At 39.5% G+C, this 20715-nt stretch overlaps 1 protein-coding gene across 1 annotated transcript in view; it reads left to right on the top strand.

Annotated features, from left to right (window-relative positions):
* Positions 1 to 20715, top strand: part of PDE6C (phosphodiesterase 6C) — a 59883-nt gene that overhangs the window by 26536 nt on the left and 12632 nt on the right. The window contains exons 11-15 of the mRNA XM_060113271.1: positions 590 to 658; positions 5469 to 5615; positions 5853 to 5960; positions 6356 to 6465; positions 13262 to 13349. Of these exons, the coding sequence (XP_059969254.1) occupies positions 590 to 658; positions 5469 to 5615; positions 5853 to 5960; positions 6356 to 6465; positions 13262 to 13349 (522 nt within the window). The remainder of the gene's footprint in view (positions 1 to 589; positions 659 to 5468; positions 5616 to 5852; positions 5961 to 6355; positions 6466 to 13261; positions 13350 to 20715) is intronic.

Raw genomic sequence — 20715 nt, 5'->3', positions numbered from 1 at the left:
TGGATGATTGGAGAGCAAGTAGATATTCGCTAACAGTGCTCTAATCACCACCAAATGAAGGGAAAATAGGACACACCCACTGTCTCTATTCCTTTATTTCAAAAGCTTTTGGAGTGTGTGTGGATGTAGTTTTCCTGGGATGTTTTTGTTTGTTGGCTTGGTTGGTTGGTTGGTTTTGGTTTTGCTGGGTGGTTTGAGGCTTAAAAGAAATTTGATTTGAGAGTTTGAGATGTTGAAGATGAAAATGTCTGGGGAGAATAAAGGGAAATTGCTACAAACTAAAGAAAAACAGATGTAAGCCATTCATTTTTCTCGCCTACATGCAAACAACCGATGTCTCCCTCACCCTCTTCCTCTCTCTCTTTTTTTGGAGACAGCTACTGTTACATTTTGGGGGGAAAAGAGAGATTAATTATGTTTTAGAGAAAATTCTACATAATCAAGTGCTATAGATCTTCTTTGTATCCAGAATGCATCTTTCATGGAACTCATTACAACCTAGTTTATTTTAACTGATTTTAAGAGTAAAGGAATCAGATAGAAATCAACTTCATAGCAATTTCACACCTCCTTTGCTTTTACATTTTAGAAATTTAAAGAGAAGTTAAATATAGATGTAATTGAAGACTGTGAAGAAAAACAACTTGTCACAATTTTGGTAAGTGTTTTACTTCTATCCTTAATGCCTTTTAAATAAAATATAGTAGGACACTTGTTCTCATTTTTCAAGTTAGTGTTGAGTTTCCTCTTCTCTGGCACCTTTCAAAGCTGAAAAGGAAAGAGATTTCTTCTACAGAGTGATCTTCTGGGTCCTTGCTTTTCTTTCTGTTTGTCCCCTACAGTACAATCCACAAAGATAATTTAGAATCATAGTTAAACTAGATTACTGCATAAGGGAATGCAGGCACAGACTCTAGGGGTAGCATGGCCTGGTTTATTTTAATAGCTCTGGAATACAGCACGGCCACCCTGGAAGACACGGCAGAATTACAGTAGAAGGTAGATAGACCCTTAGAGGCGCCATTATCATCTGCCCTTGCTAGCTTCCCTTCTGGATCCTGGAGGAATTCAATTCTTTCCTATTGTTGCCATTGGGTCACCCCTATTATATCTAGTTGAAATAACTTCTCTTCTAGTCACTAAGCCTGTATTTTGTTGTGTCTACTGTTTAAACCCACCCAAACACATGTTCTACAATCAACTGTTAAACTCATCCAGTAAGTTTTTAATTTCAGAGATTATCTTTTTCAGTTCTAGAATGTATATTTAATTCTTTTTTTAAAGATTCCGACTCTGTGCTAAAACTTTCCATCATTTAATCTACTTTATCTCTCTATCTTCTTAAATTTATTCACCATAGTGACTTTGAATTCTCCATCTAGATACCTGAATCACCTATATGCCTGGTTCTACTGTCTATTTTTACTCTTGGGTTTTAGTCATTTGATCATTTTAAAGCATACTTCATAGTTTTTAAATTGAAAACCAGACACTGTGGATTAAGATTTGTAGGGGCTCTCGGTGATATTATCTTTCTGTTCAAAGGGTTAGATTTTCTTCTGGCAGGTGAAGGAGTTGGTTTTAGATTTTGTTAGGGGTGGTCCATTTCAGTTTTGCTCTTGCTACTAGGGTAGAGCCCTTATTTCTAGAGCGTGGCCCTTCTGGGATTCCAATTAAGAACCTGGGCTTACCAAGGCCACTAGACCTTGAATTTCAGAGGCTTGAATACAATCTGCTCGAAATTGAAATAATATCATGCTTATTTCCTTCCCTAACTACCTCATCCTGTTTTCCGCTGCCCCTTTCCAATCCATGACATGTGTCCTTCTTTCTGAACTAAGATGTACTGAATATCTCACCTTCCACATTCCCATTTTTATGGGCTCTGTCCTCCCATCCTGGCCCTTGGCTGTACCACCACAGAGCCAGTGGCCTGTGACCTCTTTTTGAGGGATCTGCTCCCACCTTTATGTCTTCATGTCACTTGAGGCTCTTCCTCCTTCTCTCACTCTCTTTGGTTTTACCTCTGAGCACTTTCCTCTCACACTTGGCCCAGAAGAAGACTCCTTCTCCTCATTTACCCCCAACAAAACTTATCTTCTTGTAAAACAAAGCTTTAATTGACATCCATGACATGTTGGAAATTTTCTAGGTGTCTATTTAGAGGAGGAAGGGTCTTATGATGGAGAAGCAATAAAATGGGCAAAGAACCAGTAGCTTTACAATAAAACGGCCTATTTTGAACGTAAAATGTGCTCTAAGCTCATCCCAAATCATTGCCGCATAAAACTTAACTCAAGAAACAAACATATTTCAGAGGGGTTCTCCGAAACTATTGGCATAATTTCCAAGCTACATAAATATTTATGCATTTCCTCTTAACCATGATTTTCTGCAGGGATGCATTTTAACTCTCAGTTCAGGGAAGGTGTGGTCCTCTTTTATAGGTATAACAGCAGGTGCATGTTGCTGGGCTTGGAAGCACTGAGGTAGGAGTTCAGTGACTCGGGCAAAGGAAGTAGGGAAAGTTGTCCTCCCATCTTCCCCTCTGCTTCCCAGGACATTTCAGTTCACTCACGGATGCCCTGCAGCTCATGTTTACCAGACCATGGGAGGTGAGGAGAGGGTGTCCCAGAGAAGTACCTCATTCCCTCCTCCTTCATTCAGTTTTGTTTTTTCATTTATTCAGTAATTACTGAGATGTCCTATGATACAAGGAACTGTTAAGCCTCAAGGGCAAAAGACAGTGTGGTCTGGTTTTTACCTGGTTCAAGAAGCCACCTGTTTATTAGGGAGACAAAAAATACAAGCAGTGACACTGCCTTGAATGAATGGGTTCACAGGGCGTGAGCACCAAGGGCCCTGGGGAGGCTAAGGGCCTGATTCTACTCACAGAAGATGATAGACTGCGAGATGAGGCCATGGCCTGGAGGCCTGCAGGGAAAGCAGGAATTGACTGGGCAGAGATTGACAATGGGGGCTTGGAGATGGCTGGAGGTGGGAAGGGGAAGCAGGACAGTGCAGACCAGGGCGTGGGGACACAGGAGACCGAAGACAGCTGGGTATGGCCGGATCCCCAGTGAGCGGAAGAGGGGAGCAGCCCCTGAGGCCTGGCAGGGCGGTGGGACAAGACCATGGCAGCCTGGCACACTGGGACCTGCGAAGGGACCTGATCAGATACCCAGGGGCTTCTTCCCGGAGCAGAGGGAGTGAGCCAGCCGGGATGCAGCAGGTGGTGGCGCCCTGTTATGGCACGTGGGGTGGCAGCAGCCCCCCCCTCTCATTCCACCTCAGCTGTGGGTTCATTCAGAGAGGGGAGACCAGCCTTTGGGGCCAGAGTTCCTACTTATCAGGCGAATCAAAAGCCTTTATTTCTATCAACCTCTCTGTATCACTGCTGTATGACTGCTGTTTTTCAAAACCTGTGATTGCCATATTGTACTATTGTTTTATCGGTTCACCTGTAACTGTAAATGGGGGCTGGGAGTCATAATTCTGAGAACTTCTTACTTTGTTTCCTGCTGAAATGCACATATACACTTTAGTGTGACTGACCCGATAACGCGTTAAAAAACATTTTCACGTTTGATCTTTACATAATACTCTGGGAACAGCAGGGCTGAGATGACCTCCAGCAGGGAGGTTCTGGGCATTGGGCACCCCCCACCGTACCCCATAATTCTTTTCTTAGTCTGATTTTTTAAAAGATGTGCTTATTTTTTGTCTCTCCCCACGAGAATGTGTGTTTCAGGGGCAGTGACAATGTCTGCTTTCTTCATTGCTTTATCCATAATGCCTACAACACAGATAGGAACGAATAAATGTTTGTTGAATGAATACAAATGACTGCAGAAAAAGAGCCCCTTTGGGCAAGGAATCTGGGAGGGTCTGGAGAGAGAGAAAGTGATGAGAAGGCTTTGTCAGAGGACACAGGAGGTCCTATGAGAAAGGAGTTTTGTGGAGTGTTACTAGGGGCCATGAGTTGAATCCCCTCTAATTTTCTTTGACACATGCAAATGAAATTGGCACTGCTTTTTCATTGAAACAACAAAGACAAAAATGTTACTCTTGTCATTCCCATTTCACAGATGAGAACATTGACGTATTGGGTAGCATCTTACGGAAAAACCCGAACGAACCTTTTGACCAACCCAATAGCTAATACCAACCCAGAACTGAATACTAGTCTCCTGGCTCCAAGCCATAGCTTTGTAGGAGAGAGATCTCTGCCTAAAGTGACAATCTGAGAGTGGCCTTGAGGAGAAGGGGGCACAGGAGGACCAGGAAGTTCCCTGAAGAGAAGGGCAAGGGTTTGAGGGGCCAGCCCAGACTCGGGGGTTAGGGGAACAGAAACCATAATTGTACTTAAAAGAGCCATGCACCATTTGGTGTTGACATTTGTACAAATAGAGCATGAATCATCCTCTGGGAAACCTTGAACTTACTGAGGGACGTGATCTTAGCACAGTATTAAGGATTTATAATGGGCTCAGTAAAGACCCACTGAACTGAATTCCTCCTGCATGTCCAGCTGCTGGACCCACACAGCCCTCGCCTGCTTCTCTCCTCCCGTGGGACTGTCTCTGACCTGCCTTCTACCAGAGCAGCTGAATACACAGCCCTCCAGAGTCTCCCCTCCTTCAGTTCCCCCAGCCTGCCTGCAATTTCTCCCAGCCCTGGCACTGACTCTGTGCTCTGGGAATGTTCTAAGCTCTCACCTTTCACTGGTCTGTATTTTATAACCATTTTAGTAAGTTAAGTTCCTTAAGGCCAAGATCCATATTTTTAACTCCCAAGCCATGTCAATATTCATGGGACTAATTCACTGTTTTTTCACCTAGTCCTAAATCCTGACAGGGGGGTGGGTTAAATGAGATGTCTGCAAGTGTCCCAGTACACTGCGGGGCATTCATTCATTCATTCACTCAACAAACATTTACCAAGCACCTCCATAGGACAGGCCCTACAGGTTCTGAGATACCACAGCAAATAAAACAGACCAGATGCCATCCTTATGGAGCTCACAGGCGAGTAGGAAAGCATCACTGAATAGGTAAAGATAATACGATAGAATCGAATTAAGCCATTGTTTACTGTTTACTGAATATTTCTGGAATGGAAAAAAGAAGTTGAGTATTGAAAATGGGTTAGGCTGCTGCAAGTAAACATTTTATCTTGCATCAAAGAAGGAAAATAGCCACTGGGGTCTGATTTAGAATTGAATGCCATCACTTAGAAAGCTTCTTAGTATAGCTGAGCCTCAGTTTCACCTTCTGGAAACTGAAGATCATTGTGTAGGTTTGTTGTGAGGATAATAAGGCGTAACCCAGTATCGGGCAGGTAGAGGCTCAGTGAATTGCATGTGGCATCCTTTTATTGTAATTTTGTTTTATGTCCAATGTCGGGTATAGGAGACTAAAAGGAAATAAATGAATGTAATCTGGAACACTTGGTCCTTGTTTCAACAGAAAGAGGACCTACCAGACCCACAGGCTGTAGACCTGTATGAATTCCACTTCAGCGACTTCCCCATCACAGAGCACGAACTGATTAAGTGTGGACTTCGGCTGTTTTTTGAAATAAATGTGGTGGAGAAATTCAAAGTACCTGTAGAGGTCAGATGGTATTTAATTTAAAATGCTGTGATTCTGTGGCTGTACTCCACGAAAATTTCCTGTGGTTCAGAAGATTCCCTGCAGTGTGGATTTTAAATTATCATTAACTTTGTCTATTTGTCCACTTAAACCCTGTAAACAAGGCCAACCTATCTTTTCAGATAAGGTTGTCACAGACCTTCTTACCTTTAGAATTCTACTCCAAAGTCTGAGTGGTGTTGTCTTCTTTGGTGGCAGGTTCTCACCAGATGGATGTACACGGTGAGGAAGGGGTACCGTGCCGTCACTTACCATAACTGGCGACACGGGTTCAATGTGGGGCAGACGATGTTCACTTTGCTGATGGTAGGTACAGAGCCCGTGAATCATCCTAAACCTGTGCATCTCCCTCCTGAGTGTGGTGAGAAATGGATACCATCCATCACTTTAGATCAGTAATTTTGGAATTCATGGATACAGTCCCATAAACCCCCAACCCCCCTGGAGATGATGCCAGGTACGTGGGTATCTCTGGGCGTTTGGCTGAATTATCACTCTGATACTCATGTCCTTATATCCATAAAGGAAAATTCAGTTACCTGCTGGGTTTGTAACTGCCCAGAATGAGCTACAGTCCTCAAGAAATAAAGCCAGCTTGCTCTAAAAACACAGCAGACCCACTTCTCCATTGCAGGCCGGCCTCACTGCACATGCTGCGGAGGTGCATTAATCCAAGTAAATATATATGTCTATTTTTTTAGACAGGAAGACTGAAGAAATACTACACGGATCTTGAAGCCTTTGCCATGCTTGCTGCTGCCTTCTGCCATGACATTGACCACAGAGGCACCAATAACTTGTATCAGATGAAGTAAGTGAACACATGCGGCCACATCAACGTGTTCTGGTGCCCCCACCTTATTTGTAAATGCCTTCACTCCTTCTTTTTTCAACTTTGTTTCATCAAAGTATTGAATTCATACATTAAAGAGCATTGATCTTTGGCTTACACCTGTACACACCTGGGTAGCACCCCACCAGCTCAAGCTAGAGAACATTTCTTCCTGGGCTGACTACTCTCACGTCCCTGGTCCTTATACTTCCACCAACTGACCTTCAGCTGACCTTGCATCTTAACATCATCGCCATCTTCCTCTCTTGCCCAAGAAAGGAAGTGCAATTATAAGGGTACAGGCCCTCAGCTTAGACAGATTTGGATTTATTGGGTTCACAAGTTATTTGAACTTTCTAAGCTTTGAGTTCCTCATTGGGAAAATAAGAATTATAGTAACGGTACCTAACACTTAAGGTCGTTGTAAAGATTAAATGAGACTATGCATATAAGGCACTCAGCTCATGGTTGGCTCTTGGCAGTTAATAATTATTAAGTATTATTATTATTACTGTTATTGTGTCATTGGCACTTTTCAAAATTCATCAGCAATGCCATAGCCAGCCTAACTCCTTGATAGTGACATTTAAGAAGCTCTATCTGCCTTGGCCACACTGTATCTTCATCTGTGACACATGACCTACCCCTCTCCAGAGGTACCAGAGGGAGTGAGACAATTTAGAGAGAATGAGCTTTGGAGTCTGGTTTTATGGGATCCAGATACTTCCCAGTTGAGGAATCTTGGGCAAATCATTTAATCTATTTGAGATTCTGTTTCTCAACTGCAAAATGTGTATAATATTGACATCTTAAAGACTGCTGTGAGAATCACATGAAATTGTATATGTGAAACATAGTAGATGCTGAAGAAATTTACTCAGTGAATGAAATGCACCTTGTGAGCAGTGACTTTTCACCTTCAGCAACTCTACCAATCAGGCTTTGCCTTGAAAAGGGAATCTCCATTCTGGGTTCCGGGTAAGCAACGTCTTCGTCTTGAGAGTTCCAGCCCTTTATTTTTTTTTTTTAACTTTTTATCTTATATTGGAGTATAGTTGATTAATAATGTTGTGATAGTTTCAGGTGTACAGCAAAGTGGTTCAGTTATACATATACATGTATCGATTCTTACCTGTGTCCCGCTGTAGTGGAAGCGTGGAATCCTAACCACTGGACCACCAGGGAAGTCCCAGTTATCCATTTTAAATATAGCAGTGTGTACATGTCAATCCCAAACTCCCTAACTATCCCTTCCCCCCACCCTTCCCCCCTGGTAACCATAAGTTCATTCTCTAAGTCTGTGAGTCTGTTTCTGTTTTGTAAATAAGTTCATTTGTATCATTTCTTTTTTGATTCTGCATATAAGCGATATCATACGATATTCTCTTTCTCCGTCTGACTTACTTCACTCAGTGTGACAATCTCTAGGTCCACCCCTGCTGCTGCAAATGGCATTATTTCATTCTTTTTCATGGCTGAGTAGTATTCCATTGTATATATGTACCACACTGAGCACTTCTTGTGTGCTAGAGATCAGGCTGAGAACTTGATACCCATGGTCTCTTTTAATCCTCACAGCCCTCCCATGTGGGAGGTACTATTATCCGCCTCAAAGCAGTCAAATCTAACTTGCCTTAGATTAAAAGAAATAGCCAAATTGGCTGTGGCATCCCGTCTCCAGGATTGCAGAAAGGATGAGGCCACATCCCAGACTTCTGCTTTGGCCTGGCTTTGGGAGTCTACGTGGGTCCTTCTGTTTATCAGCGATGGGCATGCTGACCTTCTTCCATTTCTCTCTGTGAACTGGACAGCAAGAACATGTGGTGATGGAAGGACTGGGACCTACGTGAGGGGTTCCTGACTGCAGGCGCCTTAGCACAGGTGTAATGGTTTTGGCAGCTCCACTAAGCTGCTGTGATCAAGTGTCTTTTTGCACCCTGTCCTCCATAATGATTCTTGATGAATCTCCTTATGTGCCCTTACTGTGCTGGGGGAATTGCTCAGGAGTCCACAAAGATCTGGAGACATTACACTGGTAAATACAGTTAACAGAAGATTGAATAAGACTGAATTATTATTCTCATATTGGTGGTACCGATCAGGCTACTGTGCAGTGTTAGCTGAAGCTGTTGGGACACAGCTTCCTGGCTTGACCTTGTGCCCTTGGTTTGATTTCTTGTCTCCAAAATGTCTAAGCCCCTGGCTTCTGGTTTTTATCCTTATGTCCCAGCTTTAGACTGTGCCCTCTGGCAATGCCCTAGAAACCTTGCCATTTTCAAATTTTTATTATTCCCTTGAGTTCTTTTGTTCTCTTTGTTCACTTTTCTGGCCATTTTGTTTTCTGCTTCATTCTTTCATAGGTTCATAGATTTCTTTGTTCCTTTTATCCCCCTTTTCTTGGTTAGTTTTTCAATTCTCTCATCTTTCAGTCTCCTTTACTCACCTCCATTTTGTGTCTGAAGAGATGTGGTTATCAGCAAAAAATTTGAGGAATTTTAGCATTTATCTCATCCTCCCCCGCCCCACATTCAACGCAGGCCTCTTCCCTACTGTATTTCTTCCTGAGTTCTCTAGTCTACATTCCATTATTTTTTATAATGGCTCACAAGGGACTCATATTTTTGGATGATTCTAATGGCTGAATGTTCTTCATGATATCAAGTTGAAATTGGTCTCCTTATAACTTCTGTTAGTCCTAGTTCAAGTCTCTGAAGCTATTAGAATATGTATAATTTCTCATCCACAGACTATTCCTTCGTATATTAAAGAGAATTATTATTTTTCCCTCCTCTTTTCCTTGTTGAATATACCTGGTTGAACTTTTGTTTTAATCATTTCTCATATAATATTTTCTATACATATAATTTTATCTGTTATTCTTCTGTGAGCCCACTCCAGTGTTTTTATGTCATTCCTTAAATGTGGGTCTTGGGGCTTGACATAATAATCCAAACATGATCTGAAATACTTTATATTTAATCCTAATTAAATTTCATCTTCTTAATTTGGTTCTTTTTTTAAAGTTGAAGTTTAGTTGATTTACAGTGTTGTGTTAGTTTCCGGTGTACAGCAAAGTGATTCAGTTATATATATATACATATATATGTATATATATATAATCTATCTTTTTCAGATTCTTTTCCATTAAAGGTTATTATAAGATATTGAATATAGTTCCCTGTGCTATACAGTAGGTCCTTGATGTTTATCTGTTTTATATATGGTGGTGTGTGTGTGTTAATACCAAACTCCTAATTTATCCCTCCCTCCCTCTTTCCCCTTTGGTAAACTAAGTTTGTTTTCTATGTCTGTGAGTCTATTTCTGTTTTGTAAATAAGTTCATTTGTATGATTTTTTTGAGATTCCACATATAAGTGATATCATATAATATTTGTCTTTGACTTACTTCACTTAATATGATAATCTCTAGGTCCATCCATGTTGCTGCAAATAGCATTATTTCATTCTTTTATATGGCTGAGTAATATTCCACCATATATATATATACACACACATGTATACATATATATATATACACACATATACATATACATATATATATATATCTCCCACACTTTCTGTATGATATATATACCATATATATATATATATATATATATACCATATCTTCTGTATCTGTTCATCTGTTGATGGACATTTAGTTTGCTTCCTTGTCCTGGCTATTGTAAATAGTGCTGCTGTGAACATTGGGGTGCATGTATCTTTCTGAATTAGAGTTTTTGTCTTTTCCTGATATATGCCCAGGAGTGGTATTGCTGAATCACATAGTAACTCTATTTTTAGTTTTATAAGGAACCTCCATACTGTTTTCCATAGTGCCTGCACCAACTTACATTCCCACCAACACTGCAGGAGGGTTTGCTTTTCTCCACACCCTCTCCAGCATTTATTATTTGTAGATTTTTTTAATGATGGCCATTCTGACTGGTGTGAGGTGATACCTCATTGTAGTTTTGATTTGCATTTCTCTAATAATTAGCAATGTTGAGCATCTTTTCATGTGCCTGTTGTCCATCTGTATGTTTTCTTTGGAGAAATGTCTATTTAGGTCTTCTGTCCGTTTTTTGATTGGGTCATTAGTTTGTTTTTTTATATTGAGCTGTATGAGCTGTTTGTATATTTTGGAAATTAATCGCTTGGCGGTCACATTGTTTGCAAATATTTTCTCCCATTCCGTAGGTTGTCTTTTCACTTCACTTATGGTTTCCTTTGCTGTGTTAATCTGATTCTTTATTCCACTCTTAATTGAAATTGCCTTTTAAAGCAGTCTGTCAGCCAATGGATTAGATATTTTTTCCAGCTTTTTTATCATCTGAAAATTAGATAGTCATGATTTCCATCAATATTCATTCAAGTCGTTGATAAAACTGTGCATCAGGACAAAACCAGGGCAGAGTTCTGAGACTTGGGGCTAGAAACCTATCCCCGGGGAAGACAGTTAATTAAGCAGCACTCACTGGGTGGTGCTGTTCAGTATTTGTCCACACTCAATATTCCAACTCATACAGAACACATCTTGAAGCTTCTTCTCAGCTGTCTTGCTGAAATCCAGACACACACTCTTTCTGGCCTTCCTCTCTCACAAACCATATCACAAAAGTGTTCATAACATCAATTCAGCATCATTTTCTCTTTCTAAACCTTCTCTGGAATTTCCTAGTAGTTATTCTGTAAGTGCTTACAAACTCTGAAGCAGTTTAAACTGTTTCATAGATTAACGTTCTGTCATCTACAGATTATACCATTTTCTACTTCTTAAATTTTAGGGTAAAATTTACTTGTATCCAGTCTTCAATCATCTTTACCACCGCAAAATTTCCCAGAATATGCTGACAATAGTCGCCCACACCCATCCCGCATCTTCAGATTCCTTCAGGAAGTTGGGATGTTACTCAACTGGGTTAACAGATGTGTGTGTGTATAAAATAACTTTTTCTTTTTTTTTTTTTTACTAAACCATTTGTGAGATAGTTGCAGGCCTCATGCATGACATTTCACCCGAAAATATTTCAGCACGTATTTCCTGAGAACGTGGAGGACATTTGTTTATATAAACACAGTATAATGATCGCTCTCAAGAAATTTAACATTGGTAGAATACTGTTATCTAGTATAGAATGTTTATTCCAATTTCACTATAATGTCCTTTATAACTATCTTTTCTTCTCTGTTTTGGGCCCAATCAAGGCTCACACATTGCATTTAGTCGTCAAATATCTTGAATCTCCTTTAATCTAGAATTGTTCCTTAACCTTTTTGGATCTTTCAGAATGTTGACATTTTTGAAGAGTCTAGACCAGTTGTTTTGCATAATATCCCTCAATTTGGATTTGTCCAGTTGTTTTCTGATTACTAGATTCAGGGTAAACATTTTTGGTGGGAATTCTACGTAGGTGATGTTGTGTCCTTCTCAGTGCATTGCATCAGGAGGCTCATGATATCAATTTGTTCCATTAACTACAAGGTTAAGTTAAACTATTGATGAGTAATATTCAGCAGATCTCTTTACGCAAAGGTACATTTTCTCCTTTGTATTAATACGTAATCTGTGAGGTGTTATTTTGAGACTGGTTGAATATCTAGCTCCCCAGTAACCTTTCTTGAGTAATGTTTTTAAACCTAAAGGAACTAAGATACCACTCATTTCTAACTGAAATTGAGCTTTTTTAATTTGTTTAAATCTCCAGTGCTGACACAGTATAGGTATTTGAATATGTATTAAAATTATGATCAATTATAGTATGGATCAGACATAGTCTGATTGTTCCCTAACTAGAATACTTGGTTTACCAGACCTGTTAGTGACCTGTTAATGACTCCTCTCCTCCCTAAAGTTCTGTTCTTTCTGAAATTAAATGAAACTCTACTAAGACTGCCACCCATATTTCCGGTTTCTCCCTTCCTTAAAATTATTTATTCCATATTTCTGTAACAAAGTCTTCATATTATCTATTAGACCTTTCACCTCGGCTTCTCTCCATCTTTTCTTTTCACCTTTTTATTTTCTTTCTTTAAAAAATATTTATTTTATATTGGAGTATAGGTGATTTACAATGTTGTGTTAGTTTCAGGTGTACAGCAAAGTGATTCAGTTATACATATACATGTATCTGTTCTTTTTTCAAGTTTTTTTCCCATTTAGGTTATTATAGAATATTGAACAGAGCTCCCTGTGCACATCTTTTTATTTTCAATGTTGCTTCCCCTTCCTTGAACAGGAAGCATTGTAGAAAGACAGGGTACCAAAGACCCCACTTTACATAAAGCTGTGACCTCACCACTAACAAATGGGAAATTTAAATTTATGTCACTGTCTTAAAGGAGAAGAGAAATGTTACTTTATCATCATTTTCATTTTGGTTCCTGGAAATTCTTAATATACACTTTCTGTGCAAATAAACTATGGGCTTCAACAAGTTTGCTACATGTTCTATAAGTCATAGTCACCTCCATAAGCTCCAGGGAAGTTAACAATTTTAGATGCAGGGAGTGAACCAAACTTCGTAGTTTAAACAAGTCAATCATTTTACACATTTAACAAATTAGGGTTGTTTTTTTTTAAAAGGACTTTTTAAAAAGAGCATATTCTCCTGTTCTAAATCTAAAAATTCTTTTCCAATATGTTACTTCCAACTGTTTCACAGGCATTAGGGGAGAGGGAAGAAATGAAAAAAATCCTCAGATTGTAAAGATTCTGCATCATGTAACCTTATGTGTAATGTTTAAATAGCTAAAATTATCCTTTTCCTCCTAGATCCACATCTCCATTAGCGAGGCTTCATGGATCGTCCATCTTGGAGAGGCACCACCTGGAGTACAGTAAGACTCTCCTGCAGGATGAGGTACGTGGGTCTCTCTCTCTCTCTCTAGGGCAACTCACAAGCTCTGGATCAAAGCACTAACCCACAGAAAATGCTTAGAAGGAGGATGGCCTTGAGTTCTGGTGGTTGACAGTATATACCCTTATTGAAGTCAATTGATAGAAATTGCTATATTGCAATAGTTTTTGAACAGCCAAGTTGGAAGTAGCTGAGATAGAGGAGAAAAGAGCCATGGAAAGTCACAGCATCTCTGTGGGTTCGTGAAGAAAGAAGAAAAAGCTTAAGGTGGATGTGAGAGGGCTCTATGCACCCTGGGTATGTATGACTGTAAAGAGAAAAGGAGGCTACACAGCCACTGCTTTTCTGATTCATGTGGTATGCACTGTAAGGCACTGTCTGTATCTTTGAGAAAGTCAAGCTTTGGTAGTTGGGGGGTAGGCATGAAATCAGGCTGTAACACAGATCGGACAACTGCTATCAGAGGCACTGAGTGAATCTCCCAAGAGTTCCAGAGGGAGGTGTCACATTCAGGAGTGGGCAGGACATAGGGGAGAAGAGGGGCGGGATCAGGAAGCTTTTCACAGGAAGTGGCTTAAGCTTGGTCTTGAATTCACTTTGATTTATGCAATATCATGTACTACTAACCTTCTGTAGAAGGCAGTCATTATTCTTTTTACTGATTTTATTTGAGGGGTATATAGGCTTGTGAGAAAGGTGGTGAATATAATCTAGTTATACTTTAAAAAATATATATATATCTTGAGAAAATTCTAACCCAGAATGAATCATTAGTAGATGGAGGGGAATACTGTTTTGTCTTGACAGAGAAACTGTCTAGAATCATACGAGTTCATTAGGATAAATAAGCCCTCGGGAGAGAGGAGCTTTTTTCAGTTTCAATAATAATCTTTTTTTAGGCTCAGGGGACGTGGGGGTATATGGAAATATGTCCAAGTTTAGAAAGATAACACTACATTCTTCTATATAATCAAAAGCCAAGTGGGAAAACTTGTAAGACAGGGCAACCAGGCAGAAAAGTGGAAAAACAAAACAAACACATGATTTAAAGTTTTTAACAGCCTGTGATTGCAGGCTGCATCCAGACAGGGGGACACAGACCATTTGCGTCAGAATGATCGATTTCACAGGGCAGAGGTGGGCAGGCTTTTAAAAACACATCCTGGGGGGCCTCCCTGGTGGCGCAGTGGTTGAGAGTCCGCCTGCCGATGCAGGGGACACGGGTTCGTGCCCCGATCCCGGAGGATCCCACATGCCGCGGAGCGGCTGGGCCCGCGAGCCATGGCCGCGGAGCCTGTGTGTCCGGAGCCTGTGCTCCGCAACGGGAAGGGCCACAGCAGTGAGAGGCCCGCGTACAGCAAAAAAAATAAAAAAATAAAAAAATAAAACACATCCTGGGCTTCATCTCGCACTTACCAGGCTCCCTGGGGATTGGACCCAGGAATCTGCATTTTTAATAAGAATTTTCATAATTCTCATGTGTAGCCAGGACCTGTCCCTGCGGTAGTATCATAAAAAAGATGATAATATCTGTCCTATGAGAATTAGAAAGAGTAGAATTGAAAGTAGTTCAGGAAGATAAGAGTAAATTGTTATTATCCAATTTGTTATGAGTCTTTGTTTTACTGGTTGGGACAGTCTTGTATTTTTGAGTAAGAATTTTCCATTCATCCCACTGATTACGTATACCACAGGCAGGTAGTATCAAAAATAATTTATTTAATTTTACGTTTACCTACTAACACAAAATATATTTTTAAACCTTTACAGCCAAATGTTTAAGTGCTTAACTTTGGAAGGCTCCTAGTAGCACATATGTTTTTCCTTTCTGGGATTTGAGAGTTTTTAATAGAGTTGTTGTTTTCCATCTTAATTTTTTTAATGTTATTTACTCTGCAGTCTGAACTGGTTTTGATGGCTATATAAAGGCTTATTATTCTTTCTAAAAAGGAATATTGCATCTTAGTAATCTGTACCACCTTGGCGAGGACCTGTCTACAGTGCTATTCGACCTGCTAATTGCAGACTTTTAAGGGTTGTAAATAGAGTCGCTAGGCAATAAATGCAATCACAGAACATTTTATGAGCAGGCAAATTGAATGCTGAAAAAAATGAAATTTTAACCATCAGATATTCTTTTTTGAGACAACACAGTTGTCTCAGTACATTTTTTTTTTGAGAGACAATACAGTTCTTTTATTTATTTATTGTATAAAGAAAATATTTACACTAAAAACTAATTTTTATTTTTTTTTTTTATTTTTTTTTTGCGGTATGCGGGCCCCCCACCGCTGCGGCCTCCCCCGTTGCGGAGCACAGGCTCCGGACGCGCAGGCCCAGCGGCCACGGCCCACGGGCCCAGCCGCTCCACGGCACATGGGATCCTCCCAGACCGGGGCACGAACCCGCACCCCCTGCATCGGCAGGCGGACCCCCAACCACTTGCGCCACCAGGGAGGCCCAAAACTAATTTTTTTACATAAGGGAAATCCTTATGATTTATCTAGCAATTTTGTCATATTGTGGACGTTACTCGTTTTGTATATTATCAGGCTTTGAACTAAAATATCTTTATGTTCCAGTAGAGTTGGATTCCCTGCTTTGAGGACAGAACCATCTGTATTCTAAACTAGTCAGAAATCCACCCTTTAACCTAATGAATAGGTAGAAAAGTCTTGTTAGCCAAATTTGTCAGAATAGAAACTTTAATACTACAATGTACTGTCGGAATGACAAAATGCATTGCTCAGCATAAATAACAACACTTTTATTATTCAAAACACTTCACGAACTTTATTTCTGCTTTTTCACACTGACCTTGTATTATACAAAGAAGAAATGAAGAAGTTAAATATCTTGTGTATGGTCACCAGCAAACCACAAACATGTTGGCAGTCTTCTCTTATGGGTGTCGCATGTACCACATTGAAGACTAGAACTCATCTCCCCTGAGTGCCCTCATCAGGATGAATTGGAGCCATTTCTGTTTTGGTGTGCTACGCAGAACTTATATCTTATTGCCATTTTCATGGCACTAGGAGAACAAAAATGGCCTGTTATTGGTAGAGGGGGAGCAAAGTTAGACTCTTTCTGTGGGCAGGTGAAACCAGCTGAGCAGATGGGGGCCCAGCTGGAGTGGGGCTGGGACAGAGGCCTCCTCTCTTGTTCTGTGCACCTGTCTCTACATCACGTGTCCAGCACAATTCCCCGGAAGAACAAATGGAATATTATAGACTTATCTATATTTTAAATTAATGACAATAGTTGTAAAAATTACACATGCCCACTATAAAGATTCAAGCAATAGGAAACATTCCAGAGATAAATATTTAAAAAATCACTTTAAATCCTATCACTCAGAAATAGACATTTCATTAACATTTAATGAACTTCATTGTAGCCCTCTGTGAATATATAAAAGGAGAAGGACAGAAACAATTTTAGAAAAATGGGATCTTACTATCCAAGCTATTTTTTTGGTTAGAGTTTTTATTTAAATTTATTGAAGTGTAATGTATGTACAATAAGTGGCATCCCTTTAATGTGTTTTTCATAAAAATTCTATGAATTCTATTCATACACCTGGGAACGACCACACTCAAGATACAGAACACTTCTGTCATCCCAAAGGATTCCTCTTGCCCCCAGGCAGTCGATGCCTCTCTCCCCTCCCAGCCTGAAGCAACCATTGAAATGTTTTTAGTCATTATAGTTTAAATCTTCTAGATTTTTATATAAATGAAATCATGCAATAATTACTCTTTTGTGCTGGGTTCTTTCATACAAAATAATAATTTTGTGATTTGTTCATGTTGAATGAATGAACCAGCAGTGATTCATTCCTTTTCATTGCTGAGTGGTAGTCCATTTATTTTACATGAAAATTTTAATTCTACTTGAATTTAACAGAAGAAACTTTTTTTTAATGGAAAGAGTTACAGAACTTCAGAGAACTGTGTTCTTATCACAAGAGATATTGGTTCTTAAAGAGAACCCTAAAATCAATAACCAGTGATTACGGGAAAGTGTGAGAAACTATAACGAGCGTTTAGATGTTTGATTTTAGACCATACATGTTAACTTTACATCATCCATGAACTCCCTGCTATGAAACGTGAAACAATTAGAACACTTATACTGCTTCCAGCATCTCCACCTCTGTTTTGTAAGGTATTTATTATCATTAAAAGTATTTTTTTTACTGTTATCAGTAGTTATAAAATTCATTTTGCTCTATAATTTCCACAATGGTCTATTTTTTTTAAACCAGAGCATTTATTGCATGACAAATGGTTGAAATCCCTAAGCTGAACTGGATCCTACCCCAGTGGCTCTCTTGGGTTAGGTGTTGTTCTCCCCAGAATCCATGCCTGAACCTTCAGTATACAATCTGTAGGTGCTTCACTTGCCCGGCCCCAGTGGTGTTCTGTCCTCAGCCTAGGCACTCCAGGCACACTTCCTCTTCTGCCTGCTAGGGCAGCCACATTTGTCACAGGTGTGCTTCTGAAGGTGGGAGGCCTTAGAGCCACAGTGTGCGTCTCATTGTGATGCTTTCCAAATGACAGTGTTCCCTTTGTCATCTCTTCTCTGTGGCCAAGACCAAAGAGGCACAATTGTTTATTCCTAATTCTACTTTTAAATGGGCCTGATACTTAACCTCAGTCTTTCTACCATGGCTTGTCCATTCCTGTGTATTTTATTTTATCTTGATTAGCTCGATTTGTGTTATTTGGTAGTTTCTCCCAGAGAGTCTAAGCTAAGTACATGCCTAAGGTCTGTTTGTTACATTTAGTTTTGAAAGTCAGTTTGGCAGAATATAAAGGTCTTGGGTCACTTTCTTTTTCTCAGAAATTGTAGGAAATTGCTCCAATGTCTTTCGGCATTGAAACATTGCCCTGAGAGGTATAAATGGCCAATCTGATTTTCTCCCTCTCATGTGACTTGATTTTTCTGCATAGATACTCATATGATTCTTTTTTGTTTGTTTTTTTATACTGCAGGTTCTTATTAGTCATCAATTTTATATACATCAGTGTATACATGTCAATCCCAATCGCCCAATTCAGCACACCACCATCCCCACCCCACAGTTTTCCCCCCTTCATGTCCACACGTTTGTTCTCTACATCTGTGTCTCAACTTCTGCCCTGCAAACCGGTTCATCTGTACCATTTTTCTAGGTTCCACATACATGCGTTAATATACGATATATGTTTTTCTCTTTCTGACTTACCTCACTCTGTATGACAGTCTTTAGATCCATCCATGTCTCAACAAATGACTCAGTTTCGTTCCTTTTTATGGCTAATATTCCATTGTATATATATATATATGTACCACAACTTCTTCATCCATTCGTCTGCCGATGGGCATTTAGGTTGCTTCTATGACCTGGCTGTTGTAAATAGTGCTGCAGTGAACATTGGGGTGCATGTGTCTTTTTGAATTATGGTTTTTTTCTGGGTATATGCCCAGTAGTGGGATTGCTGGATCATATGGTAATTCTATTTTTAGGTTTTTAAGGAACCTCCATACTGTTCTCCATAGTGGATGTATCAATTTACATTCCCACCAACAGTGCAAGAGAGTTCCCTTTTCTCCACATCCTCTCCAGCATTTGTTGTTTGTGGATTTTCTGATGATGTCTATTCTAACTGGTGTGAGGTGATACCTCATTGTAGTTTTGATTTGCATTTCTCTAATAATTAGTGATGTTGAGCAGCTTTTCATGTGCTTCTTGGCCATCTGTAAGTCTTCTTTGGAGAAATGTCTATTTAGGTCTTCTGCCCAGTTTTGGATTGCATTGTTTGTTTCTTTAATATTGAGCTGCATGAGCTGTTTATATATTTTGGAGATTAATCCTTTGTCTGTTGATTCGTTTGCAAATATTTTCTCCCCTTCTGAGGGTTGTCTTTTCGTCTTGTTTATGGTTTCCTTTGCTGTGCAAGTTTTGAAGTTTCATTAGGTCCCATTTGTTAATTTTTGTTTTTATTTCCATTGCTTTAGGAGGTGGATCAAAAAAGATCTTGCTGTGATTTATGTCAAAGAGTGTTCTTCCTATGTTTTCCTCTTAAGAGTTTTATAGTGTCCGGTCTTACATTTAGGTCTCGAATCCATTTTGAGTTTATTTTTGTGTATGGTGTTAGGGAGTGTTCTAATTTCATTCCTTTACATGTAGCTGTCCAATTTTCCCAGCACCACTTACTGAAGAGGCTGTTTTTGTTTCATTGTATATCTTTTCATATGATTCTTAATTCTTCATATTTTAGTAACTTTGTCTGAATGTCTGGGTATTGACCATTCTGCATCTATTTTTCCTTGTCATGGGTTACACTTATGATCCATAGAATTTTTTCTTTTTTTAATTTCAGGGAAGTTTTTTATTTTCATTGTATCTTTGAACATTTTTCTAATACACTGGGAATACCAATTATGTATATATTGAGTCTTCTTGCCATTTATTTCTATTATGTTCTTTATATATATATATATTTATTTAAAATATTTATTTATTTATGGCTGTATCAGGTCTTAGTTTTGGCACATGGGACCTTTCGTTGCGGCGCATGGGCTCTTAGTTGCATCGCATGGCCTTCTAGTTGTGGTGCACAGGCTCAGTAGTTGTGGTGCGAGGGCTCAGTAGTTGTGGTGTATGGGCTTAGTTGCCCCACGGCATGTGGGATCTTAGTTCCCCAACTAGGAATTGAACCTGCATCCCCTTCATAGGAAGGCGGATTCTTAACCACTGGACCACCAGGGAGGTGCCTGTGTATTTTCATAGATTTATTCTTTTCCATTTTAATTTCCTCAAGACTGTGGACTATGTCCCTTGCTGCAGTTCAGTTGCTTATTCTATGAGTACAGCTTTAATGTAGATTTCATCAATTATATTGCTTTTATGTTCAATTCCATTTTTTTCATTCTACTACTAGTTCTGCTAGTTCACTTTTTTACTGTTGCCTTACAGTCTCCTTTTTAAGTTTTGAAACTATGGATATTACTGGTGTGAATTTTTCATGTTCCACTGGGTATTTCCTTTGATATATTTTTCATTTGCTTTTTGTGTTCCTTTCTTCTGTTGTTATTTTCTTAGTTTGGTGTGTGTGTGTGTGTGTGTGTGTACACTACATTTATGTACACAGTCAACTACTGAAAGACATTTATGTGATTTCTGATTCAGGGTTGTTACGTATGGTGTTCTGTGACTCTCTAGTACATGTCTTTTTGTGAATACACGTGTGCATTTCTGTTTGGTATGTATCTAGAAATAGAGTTGCTTGACCAAAGGATGAGCGTATGTTCAACTTTGGTGAATGCTGACAAGCAGTTTTCCAAAATGGTTGTACTAATATATGTTCTTACCAACAGT

Source organism: Mesoplodon densirostris, chromosome 1 (assembly GCF_025265405.1).
Source record: "Mesoplodon densirostris isolate mMesDen1 chromosome 1, mMesDen1 primary haplotype, whole genome shotgun sequence".
NCBI classification, from domain to species: Eukaryota; Metazoa; Chordata; class Mammalia; order Artiodactyla; family Ziphiidae; genus Mesoplodon; species Mesoplodon densirostris.
Note: the sequence above shows the minus strand (reverse complement) of the source record. Positions and strands in the feature narration are given on the sequence as shown.